The sequence below is a fragment of the Cucumis melo genome, chromosome 11 (assembly GCF_025177605.1).
Source record: "Cucumis melo cultivar AY chromosome 11, USDA_Cmelo_AY_1.0, whole genome shotgun sequence".
NCBI lineage: Eukaryota > Viridiplantae > Streptophyta > Magnoliopsida > Cucurbitales > Cucurbitaceae > Cucumis > Cucumis melo.
Window position 1 is genome coordinate 23821704 of NC_066867.1, and position 12414 is coordinate 23834117.

The 12414-nt window shown below is 33.1% G+C and overlaps 1 protein-coding gene across 1 annotated transcript; it reads left to right on the forward strand.

The window, feature by feature from the left end:
* Window positions 1-1087: 1087 nt before the first annotated feature.
* Window positions 1088-9247, forward strand: LOC103496392 (agamous-like MADS-box protein MADS1). The gene is made up of 8 exons (XM_051079630.1): window positions 1088-1266; window positions 1416-1657; window positions 4898-4982; window positions 7129-7190; window positions 7291-7390; window positions 7846-7887; window positions 7987-8028; window positions 8852-9247. The coding sequence occupies exons 2-8, from the start codon at window positions 1476-1478 to the stop codon at window positions 9047-9049; spliced, it is 711 nt and encodes a 236-aa protein (XP_050935587.1). The 5' UTR covers window positions 1088-1266; window positions 1416-1475; the 3' UTR covers window positions 9050-9247.
* Window positions 9248-12414: the final 3167 nt, after the last annotated feature.

The following is a 12414-nucleotide window of genomic DNA, read 5'->3' on the forward strand; positions in this document are numbered from 1 at the left end:
CGGCTCGGTACAGGGATTTCGCGTGCGGCTCGGCTTGCAACAGGGGGAGACGCGGCTCGGCTTGCAACAGGGGAGACGCGGCTCGGCTACACAAAAGCGCGCGGCGCGGCTTCACACGCGGGCGCGGCTCACGCACGGGTGCACGCGGGCGCGGGTCGGGTTTCCGGAAGGTGGCGCGCGTCGGTTCGGGTCGCGGGGCGGGTCTTCGGTCGGACCCTTGCGCGCGAGGCTTCGGCTTCCGGATTTCGGGCGGCGCGGCGGCTGTTGGTGGTCCGGCTACCGCGGCTTCGCTCGGCGACGGCTACCGACTGGCGTTTCGGCTGCGCTTGCGTCGGATCGAAGCGGCGCGACTCGGCTGGCTGACGGGTTGGCTGCGGACGCGCGGAGGCGGCTTCGACTCGGCTTCGGCGTGCGAGAGACGGCTGCTCCGACGGACGCTCGGCTGCGCAGATCGGCTTGGACGATTCTCCTGGCGCGGCTGGAAGCTCGGCGACGGCTCGGTTGCGATTGCGGCTCGGCTGCGCTGCTGAACAGAGAAGGATGCTTGGCGGCTCGGGTTCGCGGCGGCGGCGGCGGCGGCGGCGTGCGGCGGCGTGCGGCGGCTAGGGTTTCAATAGGAAAATTTTTTTCCCCCTTTTTCTTTCTTTGAAAAATTTTCCTCTTCCTCTTTACGCACGAGTCCCAAGGCCTCTTTTTAAAAGAAATAAAAATAATAAAAGAAATCTTTAAAACCCTCTTTTCTCTCTCCTCCAATAACCACCTTTGACCCTTTCCAAGGCCATTTATTTGTTAAGCCAATAATTTATTTCACCCCCTAACTTCAAAATTAATACAAAAAAAAACTTTAGTTTAATACTAATAATAAACACACTTTAGTATTAATATTAATGGTCAAAACAAAAAGGAAACCGAAATTGTCGGGCGTTACACCCATACCATGAAGAAATGGATGTGGCTAATGGGACTTTGAAAGTGAACCCTAAAACATTATATATCTCTCAAATAATTTTTTTTATTTAATTTTTTTTCTAATTTCTTTACATTATTGCTCTTTCCACCTTCTAATTAGATAATTAAGTCATTGGTTAACCCTCTTTAATTTCACACCAAGAAAATAGTAATATGAAAAATCAATTTTCAATTTACTTTTCTACTTTAAATACTCTTCCTCTAAACCAACCCCACACATAGCTTCTTCTTCTTCCACTTCTCTTCACTAATATCTAATCTTCCCTTTTTTTTTTCTTTTACTTCATCTCACCAAAGGTTTGTTAATTTTTCTTCATACCCCATCTTCAAAGTTTGAAACTTTACATCATTTTTTCTTTATAGATCTACTGATAAAAATCAAAACCCATCTTTTATTATAATTTTGTTAATTTTTTTATTTTTTGTTGGGGGATTATTAATTTTAGATTTCAACCACGGAGTTCCCTAATCAAAGTGGAGAAGGATCTGCCTCTTCCCAAAAAAAAATGGGAAGAGGTAAGATTGAAATAAAAAGAATTGAAAATACTACAAATCGTCAAGTCACCTTTTGCAAGAGAAGAAATGGATTGCTTAAAAAAGCTTATGAATTGTCTGTTCTTTGTGATGCTGAAGTTGCTCTCATCGTCTTCTCTACTCGTGGTCGTCTCTATGAATACGCAAATAATAGGTAACTTCTTCCTCTTCTTCCTCCTTCTCTACTTTATCATGTATCGCCATAAATTTTCATTTCTTTAAAAAAGGACAATTTTTTACAACAATATTTTTTTTTTTTTTTTAATAGAGAGGATTGATTATTGAAAAATTAACTGATGGGTTAATTGAATTACTTTCCATTTTGTTTCTTAAAATTTGAAATTCTTTTCCTCCAATTCTGAGCTCCCAGTTTATACAGATCTATGATTTAATGAATGACTATGAAGTGGAGTAGTTGGATAAAACTTAAAGCTTAGGGTTTTACCAAGGAATTTCATTTTTTTTAAGAAATTAATAATATTTTCTTTTAGGGTTTTGTTTCGTTTTTCTTTTTAATTTTAATTTTTTGGGTATAAATGTCATCCACTTATAAGTTCGTCAGCCTAAGCTGTCTTTTGACAGAAGACGATGGTGTCATCGGCCTGATTTATTTCCATTTTTGACCCTTTCTTCCATTACTTTTAATGTTGGTACTCAACTGACCTTGGAAAAATTATAAATTTTTGCAAAGGGGTTGGTTAGATATTGTTCGATTTTAATTTTTTTTAAAAAAAAAAAAAGAAAGAAAGAAAGAAAGAAAATTTTGATTATCTATGTTTTACATTAATCTCTTTGTTAAGGGTGAATTAGTAAATTATGTTCATATTAGGTATGAAAATTTGAGTCTCCAAGAAGAAGAAAAGTGAAGTTATGATTCAATTTTGAAGAAGAGTTTGTGATGAAATTGATTTGGAATCAAACTCTTCGAATTATAATTTTGTTTATTTTAGCTTTAGTTTCTTGTTTTGGATAAACATATTACTTTTTTTAAATACAATTTTAAAGTGAATTTTCATCAAACTTTTGGCGTAATATATCATATTTTGTGGTTTACTAATTGAACAAGTTTTTTTTTCCTGATAATTGTTTCATGTTTGGTTTCAATTTCAGGAGATTAGTAGAATTTTTCTTTTCATATTTACTATGTTACGAAAAAGACATTGAATCATTTAATCAAAAGACTAAAACTATAAATTGAAGACGTAATTTCCATAATTCGTTTCCAAATAGTATGTTTTGATTATAACCTAAATAAACCAAGATTTAAAATAGTTATCCAAGATTTTAGTTTTATTAAAAGTTGGTTTATTTGGTGGTGAATTTAAACATAACTTAATTGGTTAAAACATGTATAATCCACCTAACTTTTAAATTAAAAACATTGAATATACAAAAAAAAAATATCATAAATAAAAACATTAAAATTATAATTTTCTACAACTTGTCCATTTCTAATTTGTACAAGTGATCAATAATACTATATGGCACAGAAATGATCAAAATATTAGAAATCAAAGTTAAAATTTTGTATTTAAACAACTTACTTAATTAGTGTAGGAAAGAATAATGGATTGTGAATAGGAGATTAATTAGTAAACTTTTGTGGGTTGTACAATAAATAAAAAAAAAATGAAGAATGGTAGCGTATCATAATGATAATATAATATTTGCAAAAATTGAAGAAGGGTGTGACCCTCTTAACTTTAATTTGTAGCATAAAAATAGAAAAAGTTGATAAAATAGCTTCCTATTGCTAAAGAAAATTTCATATTTCATCACTTTCAAACCCTTTCTTCTCTTTAGTCAACTCAGAAGTGATATTTCATTAATCAAATCCGACAACAAAATGTTGTATTGCCACCATTATTCTAATTCATCATTTTATTTTATTTTATTGGGATGGGATGGGAAGAGTAAAAGAGAAAGTTGGGGGGAAATTTGAAAATTCCAATTTGAAATAATATTTTTTGATTTTAGGATTATGAAAGTGAAAGGGGAAAATAAGTGTATTTTCATTTTCTTTTTGCAATTGGAAGAGAGAATCATTTCCATTTCTATGAAACTTTGATCCTTTCCCTCTCTTTACGCTAAATTAGCCTTTTAGAAAAATGGGTTTGAAGGCAACAAAAACCTTACCATATGCTTGGATACATAATAATAGACTTTGAGTTTCTCAAATGTAAAATCTAGCTTTCGTAGTAATTGGAAAAGCTTAAATTTAAGAAAATTGTGTTTGGTTGGAGCAATGTCATTTGACAATTTTATATAATTAGAATGTAATTTAATGATAAGTTAGGATAAATTATTCTATTAGATAATGTCAAATATTAAAAATTTTATATCCTTTATAAGTAACTTCTCTCTCATATATTAAATTTTTTGAAAAAAAAAAACTACCGGCTACGTTGTAATAGCCTCACTGGCACACTAACTTGTATCAATACCCCATCTAAGGATTATTATGGGATAATACAGTCTCATCATACCAATTGCCATTAAACTAAATTCATTTTAGAAAACATAAACTAGACTTAAAGAAACCAAACTCATTCTATAAACAACCAAATGAGAGAAAATACCAAATATAAAGAGTAGGGGAGTGAATGTAAAAGAAATAGAGATGAAAGTATAGGGTTGACAAGTGATTTTAAAAATCAATAGAAGAAAACACTACTTTAATCACTCAAAATTAATTTAATTTCACACTTTTATATTAATAGAATTTGATTTTGAATTATTAAAAAAGATGTTTAAATGTTATTTGAACTATTTTGAAGTTATTCCAAAACCATATTTATTGAAAAAGAAAAGAGAAAGAGAAAGAGAAAGGAGGATTTAGGTTTAGGGTTAAGTATTATATCCAATGTAGAAAGGGAAAATGAGGAGTATATTAATAGAAAAATGAAAAGAAGAAAAGTATATATATATATATGTATTTATGTAGTAATAATGGATAAAATTCTGTGGGATTTTCTGACTCCCAATCAGCCTCGAGGATATTAAGGTATCACACGCCACCCCCCGCTCACTTTCTTGGAATCCCTAAACCCTTTTTTCCCCTCTAAATCCATTGGTTCTTAGGTATGTTTCTCTTTCTTTTTATCTATATTATTATATGTAATCTTTGTAAACGCATATCAAAATTATCATTTAACCATCTACTTCCACCTCATAGGTTGACATATTATATATATATATATATATATATATATATAAGTACAAACATTAATATATTTTGAATTGTAGTCATCTTTTTACTGCGTGATCAAATTGATGTTAACACGAGTAAATGAGCTAAAAAAACAACAAAAACTTTTATCATTTTACAATACAATTGGATTTTTGTGAAAAGTGAAAGGTTGTGAATGGATTAATTGAGTTTTAAAATTGGCAGTGTTAGAGGAACGATTGAGAGGTACAAGAAAGCATTTGCTGATTCTTCCAATTCCGGATTATCAGTTGCCGAAGCTAATGTACAGGTAATTAAATTCTTATTTTCCTTTTGCACATATATATATGTACATCTTTTTTTTTTTTTTTTTTTTTTTTTCTGGCTGGTTAGGATTTATTCCTAAACACTTCTATGATTAATCCATTGTCTCTATAAATGTGTGAAATCTATTCTTCTGCTTACGTCAGAGCATGCTACTACATTCTATACCACATTGCATTGGGTAGTCCTATTGCGATGACCATCTCCATCCATTTCTATCTTTCTCACCCAGAAATACAAAACAGAAAATAAACTTATGAGAAAAATGAGAACACAACTGAAAAAACTTATTGTATGCAGTAGAGATGGTCATTATGTTAGGGCTTTGGTGCACATGGTCATCCTATCGAGATATAATATAAAATGTGCATAAAATGTGGTAGTATGTGTTCTTACACAAGCATAAAGTTAAATTTCTTATGTTTGTAAAAGGTCAGGTCATTTAATCATAAACGCATCTCATCCGTTCAAAATTTTTATATATGGTTTTTGAAAATTATTCTGACTTTTTTTATATAGTTTTTTCTTTATGATAGTTTCATCTTATTCTGTTTAAGAAACACTTACGTGCAGTTTGATAATTATTTGGTTTTTCATTTTTAGTTTTTGAAGTTTGGGCTTGTTTTTACATCATTTTCGTCAAATCCTAAGATGCACTTATCTCATTTGCTTCCATTTTCTCTACCACAAAAGGAAAAAAAATGAAAATGTATTTTTAAAAAAGTTACTCGAAGTAAAATTGTATGATGAAGAGGTGGGAAAGCATAGGATAGGATGCATCCAAGTTTTTTCTGTTGTAAATACCATAAGGAAGAAAACTCACCCGCCTATTAAAAGCTTAATTTTTAAAAAACTAAAATAAAAAATTCAAATAGTTAAGAAATGGACCTGAAAAACTTGTTCTTGAAAGTTGGTTTTGTTTCATCTCATTTCTTTTACATAATTTCATATTTTCTTAAGGAACACATGCATTCAGAATCAAAATAAATTTTCAAAACCATACACAATTTCTGAAAACAATGGGTAGAAATTGATTAAATAGTAAATAATATATCAGTGTACATAGACTTCTTATAGATGTATGAAATAAGTTTGTCCCTTTTTCAACTACAAAACAACTCTTTCTCTAATCTTACATTGCCATATTCCCAAGAAATCTAAAACAAAAAGATTAGACTCCTTTTTGGTAACCATTCCTGTGTTTTTTTTTTTTTAATTAAACTTATTTTCTTCCTATCTTACACTGATTTACTTTTTTTATTAAATACAATGGTTGAATTCTTAGTCAAATTCTAAAAACAAAAAAACATTTTGAAAGCTACATTTCTTTTAGTTTTCAAATTCGGCTTGGTTTTTTAAATCACTGGTAGAATGTAGATATCAAAAGAAAAAAGTTGAGGGGCAACGAATGTCTCTAGGCTTAATTTTCAAAAACAAAAATAGTTACAAAACGGGTTTTAAAATTAAGCATCAGGGCGATATTTCATTTTTAGTTCTTTTAAATTTGTGTTTGCATCTTTTCAATTTTAAATATGATTTTTACAGTTGTTAAGGAAACATTTAAAATTTTGGTCCAATTTATAAAATTCATGTGTGAAGAACTTAGTGTTTCTTAAAAAAATAGAAGTGATGAAATGTTCTATGGGCAGATGAATGCCTTTGTATAATTTCTATTTCCTTCTTCCTCGGGGCTCTTCTCTAACCTTGATGTTTTAACTTTTTTTTTTTTTTTTTTTATTTATCGGCAGACCATTTCTTCTATAATTTATCCATATATTTAAAAGAAATGAAGTTGGTATATGATGAGGGTCAACGTAGTTGGGATTCTTTTGCCATATATGGTTCTTTTTTTAAAAAAAAAAATGCTCTATGGAATGATATCGTCACTCCTGTAGTTAGTGTACTAAATCTAATACTTTATTTATTTATTTTTTTTTGTAATTATGATGTTTCTACTCTTTCTCTCAGCTGGAAGGTTTTTGTCTGGTTTCTGATGAAATTTTGAACTCAAAGAGAAAATGAAATATGAAATCTTGGGGGGGATGATATTGGATATTTATATGTTATGTTGTAATGTTAAATGCGCATTATTAATTAGTTACTCTGTTATGACCTCTAATGAAACATTCCAGTTTTACCAACAAGAAGCCACCAAGTTGAAGAGACAGATTAGGGAAATTCAGAACTCAAACAGGTTGTTTGGTTAATTCAAAATATTCTAAACACACACACACACAAAGTTACTCAAAAAAGTAATCCTTTAGTTTGGTATTAATTTAATTACCTTTGATCAGGCATATTCTGGGAGAAGCACTCAGCTCATTGCCATTAAAAGAGCTCAAAAGTCTTGAGGGCAGATTGGAGAGAGGTATCAGCAAAGTCAGGGCTAAAAAGGTCTCTCCCACTTTCAACTCTCTCCTTTTGATTTATTTTCTGTCTTAAAGTAGGGAGTCCCATGTTAAATCTCTCTAGCTAAGTACATGATTTTCTCTCCTTTCAATTCTCATTGCATTTCAAATATTTATATATGAGCGAACTACATTCCTTTGTAACGTATTGTCATTTTGTGTTCCTTATCAAAGTAGGAAGTTTCGTGTTTGTTTGGGTTGAAGTAGCGTATTGATATTATAAATCTCATTGATTTATGCTTTTGAGTTCAATGGTAGAGATTTAGAGTATGCTTGTTCGATGAATTTATATATGTTTATATACAAATTTCAAAGAACAACATTATGCTTGTCAATCAACAAAATAGATGGAAATACAACTCTCTATTTTTCATCACGTTACAAATTGCTCGTTCATATCAAATAAATTCAGAAACGACCATTTTTCATTTATGTGTGCAGAACGAAACCTTGTTCGCGGAAATGGAATTCATGCAAAAAAGGGTACGTATAACTAACAAAGATTAGTTTAGAAAATCCGTTATCGTAAACATATCCATCATCTCTCTCTTTTGTAAACTATAATAGCATTTTTCTGTGCAGGAAGTGGAACTTCAGAGCCACAACAACTATCTGAGAGCACAGGTTAAATTCTCACCTTTTATACAAAATACTCCCCTTTTTAACTTTGGAGTTTATTTCAATTATGATTTTTATTCATCAACTTTGAATGTTTCCAAAACTTACTTCCACACTTAATAAGGTGGATTGATGCAACAGTTAATGTATGAAAATTGAAAGAGATATATGACATATCATTTTCAGCATCATGCATGTAAACTGATGTGACATATAAACAATTTTTATTATCAAGGATGTTGAAAATCTTTTGTATGATCTTAAATAATACTGTAGTCTTTCTAATTTTTATACAAGCATCAAGAGATTATCTCACATCGTATCAGACTAAATGTAGCTTGCAGGCTTCCTAGCTAATAGAAAGCAAGATAGGATATTTTTAAGGACATCGCTATGTCTGGTCCTTCACCGACTAATTTATTTGGGACAAGGACCTTTAAATATTTTCATGATAGTAGGATTTTGTCTACTTTTGGACATACTCTTATAGCTTTGTTTCTGGTTTCACCAAAAAGAAACCCCATACCACTGAAGATAGTAGTCTTCCTTTATAAACTCGTGATTATATTTATATTCCCAACATACAGGTCAATTAAGTCTACAATTTTGGAAATTAAATATTAAGCTCTAATCTTTCTTTATACGTCTTAAGTACTTCTAAAGTATCTAATGGCTATAAACCCCTATCTTGTTGTAAAATGTTATTCTCATGAATAAGGCCATAAAATGTAGATAACATAATTGAAACAAAGTCCAATGTTAGAGATATTTTGTATCATTTAACTCAAAGAAAAGAAACATAACCAATATGTTTCGTGGGTTTGTATAGATTGCAGAACACGAGAGAATACAACAGCAGCAGCAACAACAACAGCAAACGAACATGATGCAAAGGGCAACATATGAGAGCGTTGGAGGGCAATATGATGATGAGAATAGAAGTACTTATGGGGCTGTAGGGGCGCTTATGGATTCAGACAGCCATTATGCTCCTCAAGACCATCTTACTGCCCTTCAGCTTGTTTAAATTTTATAACCCCCTCCCCCCCCCCCCCCCCCCCCACCCAAAAAAAAAAAAAAAAAAAAGTAAAGCTTTCTTTTTTCTTTTTTTAAAATTGTTGTTATTGTTATTATTATTATTATTCACAATATGCAATTACCCAGGATGTCAAATAATACTGCCTTTTGAAGCTCTATGCTTCTGGCTGAGATAGTTCTCATGGTATTTATTTTTGTCTACTATCACATATATATAGTATTATAGTACAATCAAATGATGACATAAACCTTCTTAATATATATATATATTGAAAAAAAAGAAAAAAAAATGTTTTTTTTTAATTTATTTTTGGTATTTGTTTGTTTCCAGCATATCTTAGGAATACTTGAACAATAAAGAACAAATACAATTGTGTTTTTTCGGTGATATATATTGATCTTCATCCGTTTTGATTTGTTAATGTACATGTTGGTATATGTTGGGGGTGTTCTTTGGAATTTATATTGTGTGGTTTGTTTGTTTTTATCAATTGGTTAGGGTCAGTTTATGGTATAATTTGGACAAGAAACTCACTTGACTTTCATGTGTTTTCGATGGTGAATTTGTATTGCAGGGTTGAAGTCACCTTGTAGAATAATCGTGATCATACCAAGATGATGCTTGCCACATATGATATGCTCAATTGTTTAGTTTAGTTTTTAGCATAAACTTTGATGGAAATAGTATGAACTACCTATATAGCACTAATTCTCAATATATATATACACACACACAGTCCTCAAGCCAAACCTATAAATTTAATCAAGCTACACAAGAGTGAAATATATGGGTTCATGTTAGGCCACCAATCACCAAAACATATAGGAGGGGTAAGAAGGAAATTGCAACAAGACAATATGGCTATTAGGAAAGTCAATGGTCCTTGCACCACGTGGCAGCAATAGGAGAGAATTATATATGTAGGAGTTGCGCTAGGGTTGGTATTCTGGATATTTTGTATTTTGAATGAATTGAGTTCATAAGGAGAAAACAACCCTCTTGGTTGGCTGTAATTGTGACCTTTTGGTATTTTGTGTTGATGAATATAGATCGTATATCAACTATTCTTCACTGATATTATTGTCTTTGAGTAGTTGGATAGGAATATATCTATTGTGTATGTGTATGTTGGTTGATATTCTGCACGTATATTAAGAACCTAGCACTAGTATCAGAGACCGTTGACATCCTGGGGAGGTGGAAAAAAATGACGCAAAAACTAATTGAAGAACATTTGGATGCTTCGAAAGCTGAGATCGAAGCGATTAAAAAAAAGGTTCAATGAATACCTATTTCGGATAAATCAGTGGAATGCACGCAATGTTAACCGAGATGTATGAAGACTGTTAGAGGCATCTGAAAGGATTAGAACTAACGGGGTAAGCATTGGAAAGAAGAAAATTTGAACTGACGACTTCGTCGAAGGGGACGAAGAACGAGAAAAATCTCTGAGCTTAGAAACAGGGGCAGGGCATGATCGCATCAAATTTTAAACTAGAGATGCTAGTTTTCAACGGAAAACACCTGAATGGTTGGATTTAGAAGGCGAAACACTATTTCCAAATGTACCTTCTGAAGAGCAAGAGAAGTTGAAAATTGCGATAGTCAGTATGGAAGGGAAAGACTATGTTGATTTCGTTGGGCAAAGAATCGAAAGCGTTTTTTTATCATGTGGAAAGAGTTGAAGGAAACACTACAAGAAGAAAGAGGTATGCCGATGTAGAGATGTGTCGACAAAAGTCAGGGTTACATCAAGAGAGGCTACGCCGATACAGAAATTGATGTCGGCAAGAGTCTCTTGAGAGACACGCTGTGAAAAGCACTTCTGATGCGCAAATAGGACGACATCGACAAAGGATTATTGTCGACACATTGTTCGCTGACATGGCCAACACATCGCCAATGGGAAACTACCAACGTTTGGTAAAGGCGTCGCCAATAGGTTACTACCTATGTCGTCATGTACGTCAGCATACATTAACCATCGACGCAATGTCGACACACTTTTTGGCGACTCCACGTCGGTAGAACAGCCATTTGCGATGCATAAGGTGCGTTGCAAAAATCTTATTATAATATTTTTAAATTTTTATTTTTTAATTTTAATTTTTTTTGCAACTCAGAATCGAATTCGATTTAAGTTCATTCAAATACTAAAAAAAATTAACGTAAATTTAATAAAATACCAAATGAAATTTAGATTAAAAATAATTCAAAAATACATGTTCGTAGTTCAGAAATTACATACATAATGAAAACTAAAAACTAAAAACTGAATACATAATCTAAGTGTCGGTGTCTCATGAAAATTCTCCATGCCTTCAAACCTACAATGACACAAAATTAAGTTTAAATATATATAACTAGTAATATAAAATTAAAGAATGTAAAAGTTGAAAATTACGTACCTCAATAAAATCAAGGTCCTCTTGAAGCCCGAGAGAGTTCTTCAATCATCTTCCTTATTTCCTCCATCTGCCGAGCCTGTGCTTCTATATAACGAGTTTGTGCTTCTATCAAGCGAGCACTGTCTTTGTGCTTCCTGTTATTCTCTTCTTCTACTACCTCAAGACGAGGTTTTAGCTTGTTAACCTCCCTGGCATGGCTCAGCTCTCGCTCGATAGATGTTGATGAAGAATTGACAGTAACGTGTCTGGACTTTGGCTTGAGGCCCCAACCAAAACCTGTTGAGTACCCAGTCGTCAACCAAAAATGGTCTCGCATATCTCGTCCCCAGAGAGTGGTTGAGAACCCTCTAGGCTAGGCTAGGACTGGAGTTCCAGCATTTGATTCAACAAATAAAATTTATGTTAATTAAGTAAAATGTGTAAATTAACAATTGTGTGAAACAAGACAAATGACAGTTATAAACTTATATGGGCATCTGCAGCCGCCTGTGAAATGAATTGGCCACCTCAAGCATGTGTTTCCCTAAATAAATCCACATGGTTGATCAGATGACCTTGCTGTTCAGCGAGCTTGTGTTGTTGTTGTAGAATTAACTTGGCGTCACTGTGTGCTTGTAAGGTTGCTTCGCTCTAGCAGCCCTATTTATCGACGATTGCTCCTACATGCAAACAATCAAAATGTTATATAAAAAACAAATGAAGTACCATTTGAGAACATTAAAAGTTATAAATCACCTAAAAATGTCGAGTGAGGTAGTGGTCGTAGAAGAAGTGCCAATCTTGCATCCGATTGCTCAATCTGGGGTAGGTTGGCACGAGTTTGTTCAGGATCATCGAACTTCTTAAAATTGCGATGGTTCTGGTCCCTAAACTCCTCTCACACAATGAGCATTTGATGCTTAACAAACCAAGTGTTTGATCTGTTGCCACGTGCCCGAGACGACG

Coding starts and splice junctions, on each gene's coding strand:
- LOC103496392 (XM_051079630.1), top strand. CDS start 1,476: ATGGGAAGAGGTAAGATTGAAATAAAAAGAATTGAAAATACTACAAAT. Junction 7,191..7,290: donor GAAATTCAGAACTCAAACAG/GTTGTTTGGTTA, acceptor ACCTTTGATCAG/GCATATTCTGGGAGAAGCAC. Junction 7,888..7,986: donor TGGAATTCATGCAAAAAAGG/GTACGTATAACT, acceptor TTTTCTGTGCAG/GAAGTGGAACTTCAGAGCCA.